General features: G+C 36.6%; 1 protein-coding gene across 5 annotated transcripts in view; it reads right to left on the reverse strand.

Moving 5' to 3' along the window:
* Positions 1–21719, reverse strand: part of USP28 (ubiquitin specific peptidase 28) — a 68375-nt gene that overhangs the window by 34399 nt on the left and 12257 nt on the right. For all 5 annotated transcript variants that reach the window (XM_020989740.2, XM_020989741.2, XM_020989739.2 and 2 more), the window contains exons 2-3: positions 21250–21327; positions 20652–20784 (exon numbers count right to left, since the gene is read on the reverse strand). In XM_020989740.2, the coding sequence (XP_020845399.1) occupies positions 20652–20784; positions 21250–21327 (211 nt within the window). The remainder of the gene's footprint in view (positions 1–20651; positions 20785–21249; positions 21328–21719) is intronic.

The raw sequence follows: 21719 nt of genomic DNA on the forward strand, positions 1-21719 counted from the left end.
GGGGAAAGTCAAGATGTGAAAGGGATAACTGTATCCAGAAAGAAACAGTTCAAATACCTAGGCACCACAGTCAGGATCACACTAGGCACTTCCAAGGTGGCTTTCTCAAGTGAGCCTTCCACCTTTCTTGTCTCAGCACACAAGAGATTTGAGTTGCTAGTAGGGCCACCTTTTCCTACAGGCTTTAGGTCAAAACAAGTCAAGAAGAATTTATAAAGTGATTACAATGTGCTAAGCACTAGGAATACAAATGCAAGCAGAAAGTCCCTGCCCTCAAGGAGCTTATATTCTAATGAGGGAAGACTTACACATAAAAGGGAGCTTTAAAAAGGGTGAAGACAGCACATAAAGAGGAGCTGAAAAGGAGAAAAGAGAACATAGTGAAGAAAGTCTAGAGAGATAAGAGGAACTTGGAGAGGATGAAGACATGGCTGACCTGGGCATTTCCCTTAAAATGGAAGTTCTGACAGGTAGCAGCTGATCAGAAGAAGGGACCCCAGGGACAGAGAGTCCTTTCAGTGTGGCATGGTAGAGAAAGTCTGGAGAGTTAGGACTGGGGACTGGAGGCTTCTGACTGACCTCTTGGCAGTTCTGGCACTTTGATCTCCATGTTTCTCACTGAATTTCTTAATCAGTTTTTGGTTTGGTATAGAACTCAAGTGTTTTGCTAGCGCAGTCACGTGGGAGCTGAACAGTTTACCTCTAGTCAGGCAGCCATCTTGGCAGGAAGTTTCCCATAGCGATTTCTTGGGATCTCATAGGATGTATAGCATTTTTCAGCTTCAGAGATTTTTGACTCATTTTCCTTTGCTGTGAAATACCTGTTTAATGTACTAGCTCTAGAATGTATACTAGTTTCTCTTCCTCTGTCAGCTTTTATAGGCCTTTCTAGGGTGTCCTTTATCTATTCGGGCTTCTTTCTATCAATCTCTTTCATTTACCTTTGAGAGAGGGAGATGACAAGCCCACTAATGATGTGCTACACCTCCACCCCTGCTGCCTATTCTCTGTTCTCTCCTAGTGATCTACCTCATGACCTACTAAGGTTGGGTAAGATCTGTAACCCTCATGGACTAGGTGATTAGTTGGGTCACTGATGCAGGAAGACTCTGAAAAGCAACTATGTCTGGGCTTATCCACTACTTTTGCCAGCCTCAAACATCTGGGCTCCGTCCTACTCTCAGCAACTAACTTTCTTCTATCTACCCTTAGGCTGATGGAATTCATTGGCCAACACCCTATTTGTGTTGATGGCGTTACAATTTCTCTAATTGTCCAGGGTTGAAATATGAATTATCCTTGACTATTCCCTCCCCAACATTCCCCATTTCCAGTTAGTTATCAAATCTTATTGTTTTTACCTTTATAACTTCTCATATCTATTCCCTTTTTTCTCTTAACATGCCACTACCACTAGCCTACTTCAGGTCCCCATTACTTTTCAACTAAACTGTTACAATGATCTCTCAATTGGTCTCCCTTCTTTTCCAGTCTAATCATTCACGGATGACTAAATAACCTTCCTAACGTATATAATTCAAAACCTTCCAGGATTTAATGCTTACTGAATTAAATCCAAACTCCCTAGCCTGGCATTTAAGGACCTCCACAATCTAGATCCAAAACAACTTTTAAACTTCTTACATTATCCTCCTCCATTCACTCCATACTCTACCCAAAATAAAGTACTCCAGTTCTCATCCTACCTTTTCCTGTCTCTATGCCTTTGGTTATTTCCATCATCCTAGAAAGGTCTCAACAATATTGCTGCCTTTTGAAAGTCTCTCCCTCTTATCAAGGCCCATCTCCACTGCCACCTCTTCTCCGACTCCCCCTAAGACAAGTAAATTCCTTCTACTTCACTCCTATCATTCTGAAAGGACCCTGTCTCCTTCAACCACTCAATTATAACACAGTAAAATGATAAGATTGATTGTTTGGGGGTTTTTTGCTTTTTTTTTTTTTTGGTGAGGCAATCAGGGTTAAGTGACTTGCCCAGGGTCACACAGCTACTTAAGTGTCAAGTGTCTGAGGCTAGATTTGAACCCAGGTCCTCCTGACACCAAGGCTGGAGCTCTATGCACTGTACCACCTAGCTGCCCCCAATTTTGTGTCTTTTTAAAATTGACACTATTCCCAATTAATTGATTTTGTCTAGTTTCTGTCTAAGTCATGGTGCTTTGTCTCTGAACTTGGTTCAGAAATTCAGCTGGTCTGTAATGAGTTAAGTTTAGAAATCCAGTACTCTTGCTAATCACTACCCTATTCTTGCCTCAAAGAAATCTCCTATCCTTTTGTGGACACTAGAGAGTCTGGTCTAGTACCTAGTATCTTTATACCTCCAAGGTATCGTTGTTCAAGGATATCTGGTTTGCTATCAAAAGAAGTCTGGGGTCCACTATCTCTAACCTTACAGGTGAACTCAAACAATGAACATTTCTCTTAGTTACTGGAGGCAAGGAGAAAGTTGTTGCTAACCCTTCATTCCCAATTTCCAATCAATCATATTGTTTCCCACACCTCAGCTCTATAATCAAACATGTTGTCCTCACCCCCATGCTGCTGCCAACCCTATAATCAACTGTATTATTTCCTCAAGTACCCTGTTCTGTGCTTTGTTTTATGTTTATAAAAAAGAGCTGCATTTTGGTCTAGGGATCTTTTGGCTACCTGAGGCAGTCATCAGACCTGCTTTATTACCAGGTTCACACACCCTGTTAATAAACTGTTATCTTGCTCTATCTTTGTTGAATTTCACTCAAGACAATTTGGTAACCACAGTGGAATCAGAAAGAAAGAGCTTCCCCCAAGCCCCTTACCAGGACCTCCATCTACCTACTTTAGGGCCCTGGTAAAACTTTCCACAAATGGAGAGTTTTCTGTTAAGGAATCTGTGGCCATGAACTGACTCTTATCCTGAACACTCCTAATAGATCTTCTTTGGACAAGAAGATAAATATCCTGATGGAATTTGTTTTGTGTTTTATTTTGTGTTAAAAGCTACAACTGATATATTTGGAAATAACTGGCAAATAACCTGGGTGTATTCCCTGGATCATTAGTGGAATCCTTTGAAGGGAACTGATCCTTCAAAGGGTTCCAAACAGGATTAAGAGAACCCCTTGAAGGAAGTCTTTGCCTTCAAAGAAGACCTCCGAAAGTTGGAGGGGGGTGGGGTAATCAGAAGGGTGCACCATATTGATATTCCCCAAGCTTGAAAAACCGAGGAAGTCTTACATTTCTACAGCAAAAGTGGACACTAATTACTTCCAGTGGTGTTCTTCAAAATTTTGAGGGAATTGAGAAATTAATATTTATTTCTAGCCAGGGAGTCATAGTGTGACTGCTATTGAGTTTTTCCTGTTCGGTAGAACTGAGATGACCTAGTGAAATACTACTACTGACTCTCCTAGCTAGGATCCTAGGGAATATCTAAAATATAGAGCAAATTGATTTCTAAGTGAATTTTTCTCCCCGTGGTCAGATTAGCCTGGGGAGGGTGAGACAGCAGATCTCTGGAGACACCCGGTGGCCAAATTGAGAACAACAACCTGTGTTTTTGCTTCTTTTTAGATATAAGGGCTCTCTATCAGTGACATTTAGTTAAATTGAACCAGTAAAAAGATTAAGCAGAGGAAGTACTTAACAAAGGACAAGTAAAATTTGGAAGGCTGCTACAGAAGTCTCACACTGATACAGTAAGGAAACATTGTAGCCACTATATCACAGCTGTATGTTGGTTTTTCTGTGTTTCTTTCTCTGTGCCTGTGTGTTTACAATTGTGTCCATATATGTATATCTATGCCACATCAGTAAGGAAACAGGGTTCATGGATAAAAGGAGCGAGATCTTTTCCCCACTTTACAGGATTTTTGGAACCATAAAACTAGCCAGAGACTAAAATGTAAGTTCTCTACTGTCAATTTCCAAATTGCAGTTTAAATGTTTTTTGTTTGGTTTTTTGTTTGGTTTTTATAAATGGTGAAATACTCTAGTGAGTTTTGGGTTAACATTCTTCAGAATTTGTTTTAAGGAAATTGAGAACATAATTGTGAAAGTTAAAGGGAAAAATAACACTTAGGTCTCTTATTCTTTGCCTGTCAAGTAACAAACTTATCGTTTTATAGTTAAGGAGAGAAGGTCATTTCGATGAATAGAAAGAGGCTGGTTTGAAAGCTGATATTAATGAAGTTTCAAAGTGAAGGAAAAAATAGGTTGCAACTTACATTTTAAATAAATATGGCATTTAGGAACTACCTATTATTAACTCTTTCCTGGTTCACAAAAAAGAGAAAAGTTTATGTAAATTAGGAAACATCCAGAAAGTAAATAAGTTTTATTGGAATATCTAATTAGATAGTTGGGAAGTTTTGCAAATTAAAGTTAAGTACAAATCAATTTAGAAAGGATTTCTTTTTTTTTTTAAGCGGTGTGTTTTGAAATGAGAAACTTTAACCTGGGAGTTTTACCAACTTAAGTAACTTAGAAATTTTGTTGTAAATTATATTGGACTCCTCAATTCGAGAATGGATATTAATTGGAATAGATTTCAGACAATTTGTCAAGAAGAAAATGAGACTCCTACCCATTTTTATAACAGATTATGGAGAAGTATTACGTGGATATGGGATTAGATACATTCAAACTATGCAATGCAGAAATCATTAACACTGCTTTTTCTAATCACTGCCTACTAGGAATTAAGTGGTATATCTATGTTTTTTGTGCTAAGTGGCATTGAGTAATGTAAAAATGAACTTGGGAATATCACCATAGATATATATGAGAAAAAGAAAAAAGAAAGGGAAGTCACTTTGGGCTAACTCTTAAAGCAAATTTACAATCTGAATTTTTTAAGAACTGTCTTGCTTCTTGCCCACAAAAAAAAGAGAGAAGCTTATTTAAGGGAGTAACTTATATATATGAGTGAAAGTTAATTTGGAAAAATGTTTTGTATTATTTCTGTGAATAATATGACAACTTGATTGTTATTTGAATAGACTACACTTTTATCAGCTGTTAAAGGTTTTTTATAATTGCTAAAAACATCTTAATGGATTTTTGATAGTTTGCAGTCAGGATTAAGACTAGTATTGTACATTATAAACCACTCTCTACCTCTGGGAAAGTAAGAAAGAGATGAGGAGTTTTCATTTCTTACAGAACAACAGAATCATAGTTAATTAGCAATAATTCAAAGATTTAATTATTCTAGGTAAATTAATGGCAAAGTTACCTCAGTTGAAATAAACTATGCAACTTTAGGAGTAAAAGTTTTTAGTAAGTCACTGGTTTTGTTTAATTTTGTGTGCCAAAATTACAAAGGAGAAATTCGGTGGCATGAAGATTAGTTCTATAGACAGTCCGGGACATGACTGAAATATTAAGAATTTAGGAACTGAGCAAGTAAAAGAAAGTTTAGGAGAAGAAAATGAATAAAAAAGGTGTGGTTTTCAAGACCACTGGAGGAACATACAGAGAAAAGTAGGAAGTCTAAACATATCGGAAAGAAAGGTTTGAGGGAGGTTTTTGGTTTCACTGAAATAAGAAGGATATGAGAAACATTATTGTTTATGTTATGGAACTACAGTAATAAAAACTGCAACTTGAAATTCCCAGGCTCCCAGCAGGGGGAGGCCCGGAGGACCAGTGTTGATGCTGTTATTGTCAAGTCCCTGCATCTTCCTTTCATGGCAAATCTCTCCATGACAGGTAAAGTTGTAATTTTTTCTTAATATAATGAATCTTCTTGTTGCAATACTTCAGCACTTCTGTAATGCCATAGGATGTAAGTATGTAAAATCTTAACATCTTCAATACAAAATTATAGTCATTTCCATATTCTAAACATCTACCTGTTAACAGTTATATATTCATATATAAGATAAAGTTCTTGAAATAGCCGGAATGTGATGGGAATAATTAATGAAACAGAAGTTTGGGTGGCCCAAGATATAAATCTATTAATTAGTAAGAATAAAATCAGAAACATCTTCTGATTTGTTTTAAGGACAAGCTTTTCAGTACAATCAGTTATCTTGGAGGAGAGTAACTTATGGACTATCTTGTGCTACCTCAAAGAGGAATCTATTTTTACTTAAGTTTATTATTTAATTTGGCATTAACACCTATGTGTAAAGCATGTCCTGAAGTGCAAGCAATTTACATATAGACTGCTCATTTGAGATATACACTGTTCTTTGTATACAATTTGGAATTAATTAGAATATTTACCCATCTTTTAAGTGAATTCATTTGTGTAATAGAGGTCATTGTTACCTACGTGTTCCTATAAGGATTAAATCTCCTAAAGGGAGAATTGGAATTAATTGGAGTTCTAAATAATTAAAGTGGAAAATTAACTGGAGTGGAAAAATTTAAGAAAGCAACAAGATCAGACAATTATACATGTAATTATAAAAGGTTTTCGGAGTTCTGACTTCCCTGGTACTTTAAAATATTTCATTTTTGATTTCTCAGTTATATGAATTTTTAAAATATACCAACATAATTTGCTAACTTATATCGCAAGAAGTTAAATGATAATGTAGTCAATGCTAATCTAGAAGAGTACTTTTAACCCTAACTTACAGGTCTAATTTGGTAAATATTAAATCATTAACCAGAAGGGCTCATTTTACAGGTCAGATCCTCACAGACTTTTTTTTTTAAAGATTCTTCAGTCTTTTGTTAGCAGTGTCTATGTCAGGTATAGGATTTAGATAAAAACAGAACTAGTATGGGGTATTTAAGAAATGAAATTTTCTGAAGTTTCAAGTGAACTATGTGTTCCTAATTTGATGTCCTTTTATAGCTCTGTTCTTAATAAGATCAGAGCCACACATTTTGAGCTGGTTTTCACCACAAGAACTAGCTAGTAGAGAAGTAAAATTTAAAAGAGTACACTAAGTTGTATTGAGATCTGTTATGCAAAAGATTTTAGCAGAAACATCTAAGATTCTCTACAAGTGATATGGAACCAGAGAAGCAAATCTCCTGAAGAGAAGCCCCGTTCAGAGCTACCTTGAGAACAAGACCTATTCTAGACTGTCCAAAAGAAGATGTTTCCAGAGACCAGACATTAATGGACACAGGAAGTGGATCACCACCAAGCTACAAGGAAACTTGACCTTCGTTAATAATGATGATCATTATTGTACTATGTCGGCTTTTTGTTCCACAGTACCTGTTTGCTGAGTTTTCTTAGAGACATGTAATTCCAAAAGAACTTATAAAATTAGCCTATAAATAAGTGACCTATGAAAGACACTGATCAAAGAGGGAAGAAGGATGATCAGATTGATTCTATGTCTTTTAAAAATTGATCTTATTTGCAATTGATTTTGTCAGTTTCCCCAATCAAGCATATTGTCTCCCAGGCCTCAGACCTTGACGTTTCAGAAAGCAGTGGATCACTCATTTGCAATAGCTCTTTACCTTCCTGAAGGAGCTCCAAATCAGGTCTGACTCTTGTTTCATCCATGTCTTGGGTAGTATCTCCCATGTTTTTAAAATGCTGATACATTCTATTACAGTAATTGTCCATTAGCTAGAAAGTCACTGATTCGTCATATGTCACCATATCTAGGCATCTGCACTCTTCTTCAAATATGAATCAGTGCATTCTCGCATATTCTCTAATCAGCTTTTCCCACTTAACCCATCTATTCTTCTTTGAAGCATTAAGTTCCTTCAGTGCCTTATCTCTCTCAAATGAGGCACAGTGTCCTGGAGTTTCTCCCTGCAGTTCTCAGCAGTCTCTTCTTTGGGGGGAAAAGGTGCATGTTCCCCAGCTTTAATACAGGCTATACAGAGGGAGGTCTGATCTTCTTTAACAGCTGGAAAACTTGCTGGTGCTTCTGACAATGGCTTTTCCCACAAGGTTCTGCAAGTTCTAGGGGTTGAGATTCTTGCACACAGCAGTCAACTTTGACAGGAACACTGACTTCTCTACATTCAGGATAAGAGAAATGTGTGGCCCCAGCTTCCTTGCTCATGGTCAGACAAAACTGGCAAAAGTTGTGCCCATAATTGAAAGTGAGAGACTCTGAGAAGAATGTCAGATAAATGCTGCAGATGGTCTCCTGCTGGAGACTTTGGATCATGTTCCTTTTCTTGAGGGTTTTCTTCAACCTGGAGCCCCCTGACTTAGAGCCAAGGACTCTCCTCAGGCAGTGACTCCTTCCTCTGGAGATCTCAAAGTCCTTCCATGGCTCCTGGTTTGCTCCAGTACTTCCGAGTCCAGAAGCTCAGAATTTCTTCTTGTTTTCAACAACCTAGTTAATCACTTCTCTCACCTTCTTCAAGTCAGAAAATTTCATTAAAGTAGATATTCCACATAAAGAAGTCTATGATAACTTTCAGTAATTTAAGGAAACCAGTCTTTGTATCACTTCTAGGTAATTTTCTGAAGAGCTTTTGCTGGGCTATCTAAGTTTAAGATAACAGTACTATTTTATGAAGCTAGAAAGCCTAATGGGAAAACATCTTAAATATATGCAGTCCACGGAAACAGGTCAGAAAGTCCACTAAAGCAGCTATATGAAAGTCCTTTTGATTCTGTTTATTTAACAATGGACATGTCTTCCTTTTTCTTATTTATATATCCCCAGTGCTTAACACAGTGCCTGGCAAATAAGAGGCACTTAAGAAATGTTCACTGAATTGATACGTATATACCCCACCATCCTTTTTTTATAAAAAAAAATGGATAAATTAAGGAGTAATAAAGTCACTGATATAGTAACTGGGACATTTAAAATATAAATTTAATTTTTAAGTTATACTTAAACTATTTTTAGGGATAAATCAATACTTTAAGAAAAAAGCCTTCAATTAAAAAGGTTAGCCACATGAAAATTAGCCTGAGTTCAGAGGATCATAGACCTAGACTTGGAATGAACCAGAAGACTTCCAGTGCAATCCAGTTATTTTACAAATGAGCAAGCTGAGTTTTTTCCATTACTCCCATCCCTGGAATCAGGCTAACAAACCCATCAAGCCAGCTCTGTGTAAATACTTATCTTTAATAAATAACATAAAATAAAATAAATCAAATCTACAGTATAGATAACACATACACCCACATGCAACTTAGGTATTCTCAGCTCTTACTGATCTTTTAACTAGTAGACAGTATGTAGGTAGATTCTAGGATACAAAGACTATTAAATCACAAAAAGGAGTTTCATAGTCCATAAACACTCAACACATCAACTCTATTTTCTACATCAATAGTTACTTTTTTACTTACAGGCCTCAGAAAACCCAAAAACCTTAGTTCCTAAAACTGAAAAAGCACTGCCTCATTTTAATTTTAGTACATTCCACCTTGTTCTTAACTAACAAGGAGCAGTTTACAAGATCTTTTTTAACATTAAACTTTATGCCAATAATACTTTAGTGTTTATGGCAAAAAAGAACAAAATAGTTAATAATACTTGTAAGAGTTTAGGAACAGCTAGGATATGGGAAATTTTTTCCTATAGCCCAACATTACAAAAATAATCCAAAACTTGCCTTTCTTCTTGCCTCCTTCCCCTACTCTCTACACCCCAATAGCTTGAAAAACAAACAGTATAGGTTGAAGACCTCTTTGCTGATGTCTGTTTAAATGCTAACTGAACAGTTTACTGAAGCCAGAACATCAGAGGCAACTGAAGAAAGGAGGAATGAGCAGAATAAAATGTCAACTACTTTCTAAAGAGGAGACCACATGAGTGAAATCTGCCAAACATTTAAAGAACCATTAATTCCAATACTATATATAAACTATGTGGAACAACAGGCAAAGAAAGAGTCTTACCAAACTCCTTTTATGACACAAATAGAATGCTGATAACTAAACCAGGAAGAACTAAAACAGAGAAAGAAAATTATTGACCAATATCTCTAGTGAATATTGATGTTAAAATGTTGAATAAAATATTAGGACCGTTATTACAGCAATATATCACAGGTTTATACAATATGACCAGGTGAGATTTACCAGGAATACAGGGTTGGTTCAATATTAGGAAATCTATCAACATAACTGATCATATCAAAAACAAAACCAACAGAAATCATACGATTATCTCAATAGATGCTAAAAAAGCTTTTGACAAAATACAGCACTCATTCCTATTAAAAACACTAGAGGGGGCAGCTAGGTGGTGCAGTGGATAAAGCACTGACCCTGAAGTCAGGAGGACCCCAGTTCAAATCCAGCCTCAGACACAAAATACTTACTAGTTGTGTGACTCTGGGAAGTCATTTAACCCCAATTGCCTCACCAAAAACCAAAAAACCAAACCAACAAACAAAAAACACTAGACAGCAAAGGGAGTAACCCTTAAAATGATGAGCAGTATCTATCTAAAACCATCAGAAAGCATTATCAGTAATGGGGATAAGCAAGAAGCCTTCCTAACAAGATCAGGGGTGAAGCAAGGATGCCCATTATCACCACTATTATTCAATATAGTACTAGAAATGTTAGCTATAGCAATAAGAGAAGAAAAAGAAATCAAAGAAATTAGAACAGGCAATGAGGAAACAAAATAGTTACTCTTTGCAGATGATATGATGGTATACTTAGAGAACCCTAGAGAATCAACTAAAAAAATACCTGAAATAATTAACAGCTTTAACAAAGTTGCAGGATGTAAGATAAACCCAAATAAATCATCAGCATTTCTTTATATCACCAACACAGCCCAGCATCAAGAGATAGAAAGAGAAACTCTATTTAAAATAACTGTAAACAATATAAAATATTTGGGAGTCTACCTGCCAAGACAAACCCAGGAACTATATGAATACAATTACAAAACACTTTTCACACAAAGTAAGTCAGATCTAAACAATTAGAAAAATATCAATTGCTCATGGACAGACTGAGCCAACATAAGAAAAATGACAATTCTGCCTAAACTAATTTACTCATTCAGTGCCATACCAATCAAACTACAAAAGATTATTTGATAGAACTAGAGAAAAATAACAACAAAATCCATCTGGAAGGACAAAAGGTCCAGAATATCAAGAGAACTAGTGAAAAAAAAATACTAAGGATAATGGTCTAGCAATACCAGATCTCAAACTATATTATAAAGCAGTAATCATCAAAACTATATAGAGTAGTGGATGAGTAGAATACAACAGGTACACAAGACATAGTAGTCAATGACCATGGTAACCTAGTGTTTGATAAACCCAAAGGCCCCAGCTTTTGGGATAAGAACTCACTATCTGACAAAAACTGCCAGGAAAACTAGAAAACAAGAGGACACAAACTAGGTATAGACCAACATCTCCCACAGTATGTTAAGATACTTTCAAAACAGGTGCATGATTTAGACATAAAGAGTGACACCATCAGCAAATTAGAAGAGAAAGAACAGTCTACCTGTCAGATCTATGAGGAAGGGAAGAATTCATGAACAAACAAGAGATAGAGAGCATTACAAAATGTAAAATAATTTTGACTATATTAAATTAAAAAGCTTTTGTACAAACAAAATCAATTCAACCAAGATTAGAAGGAAAGCAGAAAGCTGGGAAACAATCTTAACAGCAAGTGTCTCTGATAAAGGCCTCATTTCTCAAAAATATAAAGAACTGAGTCAAACTTATAAGAATACAAGTCATTTCCAAATTGATAAATAGTCAAAGACATGAACAAGCAGTTTTCAGATGAAGAAATCAAAGCCATCTATAAGCATACGAAGAAGTGCTCTAAATCACTTTTGATTAGAAAAATGCGAATTAAAATAGCTCTAAGGTACCACCTCATACCAATCATCACACTGTCAAAAATGACAAATGTTGGAGAGGATGTGGGAAAACTGGGACACTTTTGCACTGTTGGTGGAGCTGTGAATTGATCCAACCATTCTGGAGAGCAATTTGGAACTATGTCCAAGGCTATAAAACTGTGCATACATACCCTTTGACCCAGCAATTCCACTTCTAGGTCTGTATCCCAAAGAGACCATAAATAAGGGAAAAGGACCCACATGTGCAAAAATATTTATAGCAGCCGTTTTCATGGTGGCAAAATATTGGAAATTGAGGGGATGCCCATCAATTGGGGAGTGGCTGAACAAGTTGTGGTATATGAATATAATGCAATACTATCAACCTGGAAAGACTTGTACAAACTGATGCAAAGTGAAATAAGCAGAACCAGGAAAACATTACAGTATCAGTAACACTGACTGATGATCAACTATGAATGACTCTGCTCTTCTCAGCCACACAATGATCTAAAAGAAGTACAAAGGACTCAAGAAGGAAAATGCTATCCACATCCAGATAACTGATGGACTCTAAATGCAGATCAAAGTATATTTTTTTCACTTACTTAATTTATTTTCGTGGTTTTTTTCTTTTTGATCTGTTTTTTCTTTCACAACTTTGACTAATATGCAAATACATTTTACATGATTGTTCATGTATAACCAATATCAGATTGTCCACCATTTTTGGAAAGGGGAGGGGAAGGATGGGAAAAAAATTGGAATTCAAAATCTTGTAAAAATTAATGCTAAAAACTGTCCTGACATGTAATTGGGGGGGAAATGCTATTAAAAATAAATGAGACTACAATAACATATACATTTTGTATTATGACCATGTGGGATTTATATCAAGAATGCACGGACAGTTTAACATAAGGAAAACTATTAATATAATTGATTATATCGACAAAAAAGTACAAGTTATATATGATTATATCAATAGATGCAGAAAAAGATTCTGGCAAAATACAATACTCATTCCCACTGAAAACACTTGAAAGCATAGGATAAATGGATTTTTCCTTAAAACGATATGAAGTATCTACCTAAAACCATCAGTAAGCACTATTTATAATGGGAATAAGCTAGAAGCCTTCCCAATAAGATCATAAGTGAAACAAGGATGCCAATTATCTCTAATACCATTCAATATTGTATTAGAAATGTTAGCAATAACAATAAGAAAAATAAATTGAAGGAATCAGAATGGGAAATGAGGTAATAAAACTATTTATTTTTGCAGAAAATATGATGATAAACTCGGAAAATCCTAGAGATTCAACTAAAAAGCTAGATGAAACAATAATTTTGGCAAAGTAGCAGGTAATAAAATAAACTCACATGCATCATCATCATTTCAATATATCACCAACACAACTTTGCAAGAGATAGGAAGAGACAACCCATTTAAAATAATCATAGACAGTAGAAAATACCTAAGGGAGTATGCCTGCCAACACAAACCCAGGAACTACACGAACACAATTATAAAAACATTTTATACAAATAAAGTCAGATTTTAAATAACTGGAGAAATATTAGTTGTTCATGGCTGGGCAGAACCAATATAATAAAAATGACAATTCTACTTAAACTAATTTACTTATTCAATGCAATCCCAATTAAATGGGCCAAAAATTATTTTACCGAGCTAGGAGAAAAATAACAAAATTCATGTGGAAGAACAAAAGGTCAAGAATAGCAAAGGAATTAATGAAAAATGCAAAGAGGTTTAGTAATATCAGATTTTAAACTATATTATAAGGCAGTAATTATCAAAACTATCTGGTGCTGGCTAAGAAATAGAAAGCTAGATCAGTGGAACAGAAAAGACATACAATACACAATAGTAAATGGTTACAGTAACCTTGTGTTTGACAAATGTAAAGATTTAAGCTTTGGGGATAAGAATTCAGTGTTTGGTAAAAATTGTTGGTAATTGGGTAAAGAACAATATCTTATACCATTTACCAAGATAAGGTCAAAATGGATACATGACCTAGATCTAAAGGGAAACAGAAGTAAATTAGAAGAACATGGAACCTAGTACCTATCAGACTTATGGATGGGGTAAGAATTTATGAATAAACAAGACAGTGAATTGTGAGATGTAAAATGGATAATTCTGATTACATTAAATTAAAAAGGTTTTGTACAAATAAAACCAATGTGGCCAAAATTAGAAGGGAAGCAGAAAATTGGGGGGAAATTTTTTATAGTTTCTCAGATAAAAGATATATAGAGAAATATAGAGAACCATATCAAATTTATAAGAATGAGTCATCCCCTAATTGAGAAATAGTCAAAGGATATGAAGCAGTTTTTCAATGAAGAATAGTCATGCAGTCATTTGAAAAAAATGCTCAAAATCATTATTGATTAGAGAAATATAAATTAAAACAACTTTGAGATACCATCTTACATGTATCAGATTGGCTAAAATGACAGAAGGGGAAAATGACAAATGTTGGAAGGGATGTGGAAAAATTGGGAGACTAATAATATTGTCGGTGGAACTGTGTGTGAACTGATACAATGACTTTGGAGAACAATCTGGAATTATGCCCATAAGAGTTATAAAACTATATATACCCTTTGACCTAGCAATACCACTACTAGGTCTGTTTCCCAAGGTAATTAGGGAAAAAAGAAAAGAACCCACATGTTCTAAAATATTTATAGTACTTCTCTTTGTGGTGGCAAAGAACTGGAAATTGATGGGATGCCCATCAATTGGAGAACAGCTAAACAAGTTGTGGTATATGATTGTGACAGAATACAATGAACTGGTTGATTTTTAGAAAAACATGGGAAGACTTGCATGAAATGAGCAGAACCAAGAGAACACTGTATATAGGAACAGCAATACTGTTCAAAGAAAAACTGTGAATGACTAAGTCATTCTGAGTATCGTACTCAAATCAACAAGGACCTATGAAGGAAGATGCTATCCACCTTCAGAGAAAACTGATCAACAGAAGTATGCATAGTATGGTTTTGCATGTGTGTGAGAGAAAGAGACAGAGAGAGAGAGAGAGAGAGAGAGAGAGAGAGAGAGAGAGAGAGAGAGAGAGAGAGAGAGAGAGAGAGAGAGAGAGAGAGAAATGACTGCCTTCTCTAGTTCAGGTGAGGAGGGAGGGAGACAGTTCAGAACTTAAAATGTAACAATAAAATTAATTCAAAATTAACTTTTTAAAGCCACAAAGACTTTCTGAAACTTCAGATATAGTTTTAGTACCCCCGTTTTGTGCCACGCCCCTCCAATTTGGCTATCTTCTTACTTGTTCCCTGGGCCAAAAACACCATTGTTATTAATCATTTAGCAAAAATACCCTTAGCAGACTTAACACTTTGCACATACATGTATTAATTATTCAAATGGAAGTATTACTTTATTTCATAAACTACAAATTTACTTTAAAGCATTGCAAAATTCACAGAAGCTTTTTGTCATTTTCTCAATCAATGAATACTAAGACTGTAATCATCATCATGTGTATGTGGTGGGGAGGTGGATAAGAGTTCCCATATTTGGGGAGAGGGAAGAGTGAACTAGCAGCTTTTATGCTTAAAGGCTAGAACAACTAACGTAATTCGACTCTTTCATTTTAGAGTTCAAAACACTGGCTCCAAATTTAAGAGGACTTACCATTATACCACCTCACAATCTCTGTATGTTTTGGTTTTCTCATCTGCAAAATGGAGTTAATAACAGCTACACTACCCACACCTCAGAGGGTCACTGAAATGAACAATGAGTATATATGTATATTATTACACACACACACACACACACACACACACACACACACACATGTTGTTGCTGAGTTATTGCAGTCATGTCTGACTCTCCACGACCCAATTTAGGGATCTCTTGGCAAAGATGCTGGAGTGGTTTGCCATTTTCTTCTTCAGCTCATTTTACATATGAGGAAATTGAGGTAAACAGGGTTAAATGACTTGCCAGAGTCACAAAGCTAGTAAATGTCTGAAAGGGAATTTGAATTCAGGTCCTCCTGAGTGTGGCCCCAGCAGTCTATCCACTGGGCACCTACCAGCCCACATATGTATATACATGAAGTATTTTATGAAGCATTACATAAATGTCAACTATAATTAACTCCTCCACTTAACAGGGGTGGCCTGGAGGCTACATATTCCCTAACCCTGACTTCCCATTTGCAACTTTCTTCACTTTTGCCCAGTGGTTTCCAAAACTTTTACCCTTTCATAAGCAATCTACACAAACAACCTTCTTGGCTCATATTTTATTCAAATAAAATCAAGAATTTATTACAGTGCCTATAACAACAAATAATACATAAAATAACCACCATACCATTTTGACATTGGATCACAGACTTAAGAGACAGAAAGGACCCTAGATAATCTAGTTCAACCCCTTCATTTTACAGTTTAAAAAAGTGAGACCCAGAGAGGTAGGTGACTTGCCCAAAGAAGTGAGGCAGAGTAGTATGTAGATGAGCTAGGATTTGAATCCAAGTTCTCTGACTCTAAATCCAACACTTTCCATTGAATTATACTGCAGCCCAAAGAAAAGACACAATGGAGGTAGGTAGGGCCTCCCCCCTACTCCCGGCAAAGTTAAGCCTCTGCACTCAGCTATGTTGAGGCTCCAGTAAGGGCTAAACTTAGTGGCTAACTTGCTTTTTCAGAAGGGAGATATAAGACTCAGGACCTGACTGAGGACCATAAGAGTTCATCCAATCTCCCCAGAGGAAAATTCTAGGCCTTTCTCCCAATGGGGTCCTGGCAAAGATATACTCCCCTTCTATCACCTCCTATCAGTTGGAGCAAATTTGAAATTTGCTTTCCTAGTCTTGCTTTTGTTGATTTATTTTGACAGGAACTTTTTTTCACTGAAAAAAGGTTAAGTATTTACAAGGGAGCTTTACTTGAAAACATACAATAATTCTGACCATTGTTTCACATCTTCTACTACCACCTCCCTTTAAGTCTTACAAATCTATAGGTTAGAAAATTTTGCTCTAGCCCAGCCCTACTTCTCCTTTTATCTAAAGTATATCTTTTATTCAAGGCTCAGCTCAAGTCCGATTTCCCCCAGAAAACCATCACTCCTCTTCTACACTCTTAAAACACTAACTACACCACTCATATAGGGTCATTAATCTATATCTTCTATACCTAGCACACAACAATGTCCTACAGTTAGCAAGCAGTCAATGTGCATTTATGATTATGAAAAATCATTACTAATGCAATAGGTCTAGCCTAGAAAGTTTTGTTTATAAATGAAAATTCTGACTGACATTAGCTGAAGTACAGTACAGAAAACTTAAGCTGTTTACTAGAAGGCAAGTGAAGTCATCATCTGAAACTCTGACCTAGATCAGATAATCAGAACTGTGCTTCCCAGGATATCACTCATTCATTCAACAAATATTTAAGTTATGTATTAAGTCTACAGCTCTACTAACAGATCTGGGGCAGGAGAGCTGGGGAAAGGGAGCAAAGGGTGGTGAAGGGGAAGAGATACAAAGCAGTATTAACAAACTACTTCTCAAGATTATCAACCTAGTTCAGGGGGAAAAGCCACACGTGTTAAAAAGACAATACAAGACAACAGTAGCAGATCTTACTGGTACTCAATGGCCCAGGCTTAAATGCTACCTTCTCTATAGCTAGAATTAACTTCTTTTGCCTAATACTCATAACATTTTCACAGAATGTCAGAATTAGAAGGAACCTCAGAGATCATCTTGACCAACACACATTAAGTCTCTTCTACAAAATCCCCAACAAGTAGCTATCCAGGCTCTACCTGAAGACTCTCAGTAAAAGAGAACCCACTACCTCCCAAAACAGTCCATTCTCCTTTGCTTTGGAGTAATGATTTGTAAGCATGTTTTCCTTTAAATCAAGCTTAAATCTGACTCCCTGAAACATCTACCTACTGCTCGTTGTTCTGCCCTCTAGATCTAAGCAAAAAAAACAATTCCTGTTTCATGACAACCCTTTGAATTCTTGAAAAGAGCTGTCCTAAAGTTAGGGGGCCCTCTCTCCCCTAATCTTCTCCAGGATAGCTACCACCACTTCCATTTTGCTGAATAAAAACAAGTGCTACAAACTTCGAACTAACCACAAAAATGTTCTCATAGTAAATTAGAAACTTCCTATCCTGGAAAAGAATGGTAAGGCAACATCAGCACCCACCCAATAGCCTTGTCTATCTCTGCAAGACATCTGAGAAAGTCTTCTTTCCCTACAAAACTGTAGGCTTCTTCTCAGCAGAGATCAAGCTCTATTTGTCTTTCTTTTATCCTTATACCAAGAACCCTGCTGATGGCAAACACTAGATGGTCATTTGGTTCATTAAATTGGCATTAGGGTAACAAAGACCAAAACTATAGGTTCAATTTCTCTTTCAAGTACAGGATCCAACTTTCAAACTGACTACTGGATACCTCAATCTAGATATGTCTATTTTGGCATTTCAAGATAAGTTTGTACAAAGCATAATTCATCTCTCCTACAAAAAAATTCACTGTTTTAAATGAAGCATTTCTTAAGCACTTACTACGCACTAAGTGCTAAGGATACAAAAAGAAAAGTCAGATGGCCTCTGCTCTCCAGGAGCTCCTGTTCTACTGGAGGAGATGATACACAGAAGGTTTCAGCTGCTCGTCAAATGGAAGGTCCCATTATCTTCAGGGTGTAGCAGCAAATCAGACAGCAATGCCTTTTTCTTCAACGTCATTTCCACTGATCAAACTCTATCAGTTTCTCATGTTGAATGACTCGATAGAACCAAGCCTGGATTCTGATGACAAGACCTTTCTTTTCTGGGTGGCAATGGCAGCGGCTGCAGTGTCAGCAGCAGTGGCCAGGCTGCCTGCTTCCCAAGACTTCTTCCTATCTGCCAATAAAACCACAATTTACACAGACACCCATACTGCAAACCTCATCTTCAACTTTTCCCTCTCCCTCCTGTATCTAGTCACTTACTAGATCTTGCCAATTCTACCTCTGATATCTTGGATCCGTGTCTTTCTATTCCCAGTGCTAATACCTCAGCACCCACCTAGATTACAACAGCCTAAATGACATACTTTCCTCTAGCCTCTCACCTCCACCATCTTCCCCAGAATTCACCCTTTACACCAATGTGAGATCGATTTTCCTTATCGAGAACTAGATCATGTTTTCCTCTGCTCAAAATCTTTCATTGGTTCCTTACTGCCTACCAAGCAAAGTCCTTCTGATCTTGTGTCTTCATCTTGACTTCATGGCCCTCTACAATGTGGCACCCCACTATATTTCTAATCTTACCTCATATTACTCTTTTCCATGAGCCACATTTGAGCCAAACAGGCCTATTCACTGTCCCTGGTGCAGTGAAAATAATGCTGGATTTGGAGCCAGAAGACCTGAGTTCAAATCCCAGCTTTGTCACTTACTACCTGCATGATGATGGGCAAGTCACTTAGCCTCGCTAAGCCTCAGTTTCCTCATCTGTAAAATGAAGGAGATGGATTAGGTGGCTTCTAACATGTCTTCCAGCTCTAGGTCTATGATCCTAACCACACCGTCTTTCAGTTTCTATGCTATTACTCTTACTGAGAGTCTTCAGGTAGAGCCTGGATAGCTACTTGTTGGGGATTTTGTAGAAGAGACTTAATGTGTGTTGGTCAAGATGATCTCTGAGGTTCCTTCTAATTCTGACATTCTGTGAAAATGTTATGAGTATTAGGCAAAAGAAGTTAATTCTAGCTATAGAGAAGGTAGCATTTAAGCCTGGGCCATTAAGTACCAGTAAGATCTGCTACTGTTGTCTTGTATTGTCTTTTTAACACATGTTTTCTCTATTACTTCCACCTTTTTAATTCCCATCCGTCTTTTAATATCCAACCCCAATGTTACTTTTTCTAGGAAGCCTTCCCTAAACCCTCCAGCTGGAAATGACTTGTCCTTCCTTTGACCTTACAGAGTACTCTGTACCTGCCATATGCTCTTATTATATTCTCTTCTGCATAGTGTATTGCATAGTGTATATTTAATGTATCCCCCCCCCCAAGTAGACTTTATAAGACCTAGTTATTGCTTTAAGCAGAACTATGTCTCAGCTACCTTTGTATCTCTCTCTCTCAAAATCTAGCAGTGATTTGCACATAAATGTCTGGTGAATGAATAAATTAATTAAATGAGTAGTAATTAGGTTCAGGGGCACTCCAGGCAGGGGTGAAAAGCATAAGCAAATTACAGAGGAAGAAACGATCATAGCATAGTTGGGGCTCAATCTGGCTAGAATAAAACTTTCATGAAGGGAAACAGCAGAATGAATGAATTATAAAGCATTTATTAAAGACATGATGCAGCCAGATAGCAGAGGGCCTAGAATGCCAGGTTATTTAATATCTGATGGTACGTAATGGAAATAAGATAGTAATTCACTCATTCCAATTATTTAACATATAGTCAAGTTCAAAATGTGTATAATATCTGAACTACTTTTCAATTAAACTCCTATTTAGAATTGTTTGGGCTTTATAAAGATTATGCCTCTATGGGAATAATATTTGCCATCTATAAAGGGTTCCTCAGCAGTTCAATTAGCCTTTAAACAATTAGACAACAGTACTTTGTTCCCCTAGGAGATGAGAATCACACTAAAACTTATACTGGCTTAACAGAAATACTGATGATTGAATAACCTCTAATACTAGCTAAAGTTGGTTTTAGCTAAGACCTTCAAAATAAGTTAACTTTTACAAAGTATCACTGACCATTTTGCTCAGTTCTTTTAGAACAATCATGCTTCACAAAGGACTCAACCCACAAAATCCCTTAATTTCTGCTAGCACAGACAACATAACTAGATCTACCTACTTGCTGGTACTACTTTGTTGGCAGCACTCCCTTCTCCTTCTGATGGTTCTGCAGCAATGGTGTCTTGGCTTGGTTCTTTAACCCTTTCATCAGTGAGAAGGCTTACTGCTTGGGTTATATCACCATTACTAGCCTAGAAAAGAAATGGAAATATCTGTAGTAAAGCATCAAGGACAGACTGGTCAAAGAACTGTCTGGTTAGCAAGTTCTTATTATTCTAGGTCAATTATTCTCCTTAGGTTCAACAAAAGGGAAAAAGGCAAGCCAAAGAACCTAACACATATAGATGTAGTGGCTTATAACAGACTAAATAGCCAGCTAAATTATCCAGGTGCTCTAATTCCAATATAGAATACCTACAGCAACAGCCACATATTGGTTGCCCATAGTTGGGTGGGAGTAGTGTCTTCAATGATTTCCTGACACAGAATCTTTTCAGTTAATACTGCATGAAAGTGCTGCTCAGCAAACAGATTACCACCCTTCCTCCCTTAACAGATTGTTGCCAAGGTTTAATTTCTACATAGCTCTGCTGACAAAATTAAAATATAGACAATGACTTCTCTAAACGTCTTTGCTAAAGACTCTTCAAACTAACCTTCAAAGCTTCATGAAGAAAGGAGGGGTCCTGGATTCCAGTGATTTCCCTCAGTTGATTTAATAGCATTTGGCAGCTCTATATTTGGAGGGAAAAAAAAGAACAATGTCAGAATGGGGGCAAACCTGCATAAACTTCAAGGACTGCAACAACATAATTTGAGTGAACCAACTTGTGAACTCACTTTTCCTAAGAGAAAAAAGCAGCATGTACTTACTGTCCAACTAGACCTGCTACAGAAACCCCGAGTATAGACTGATTCTTCTAATAGTTTACTAATGAGTCAAGATTTTGGGCACTAACTGATAAGAAATACACACAAATAAACTGAAAACATATTTAAGAATCATATTCAAAGTCACAAAAGTATCAGAATGGGAAGGGAATGTAAAAATCAACTAGTTGAGCTCCAGTTTAGAGGTGAAGAAACTGAGGCCCGAAGGTAAAGTGACTTGCAAAGGTCAGACAGC

This window comes from Phascolarctos cinereus, unplaced genomic scaffold (genome assembly GCF_003287225.1).
Source record: "Phascolarctos cinereus isolate Bilbo 61053 unplaced genomic scaffold, phaCin_HiC Scaffold_726;HRSCAF=1367, whole genome shotgun sequence".
Classification (NCBI taxonomy): Eukaryota; Metazoa; Chordata; class Mammalia; order Diprotodontia; family Phascolarctidae; genus Phascolarctos; species Phascolarctos cinereus.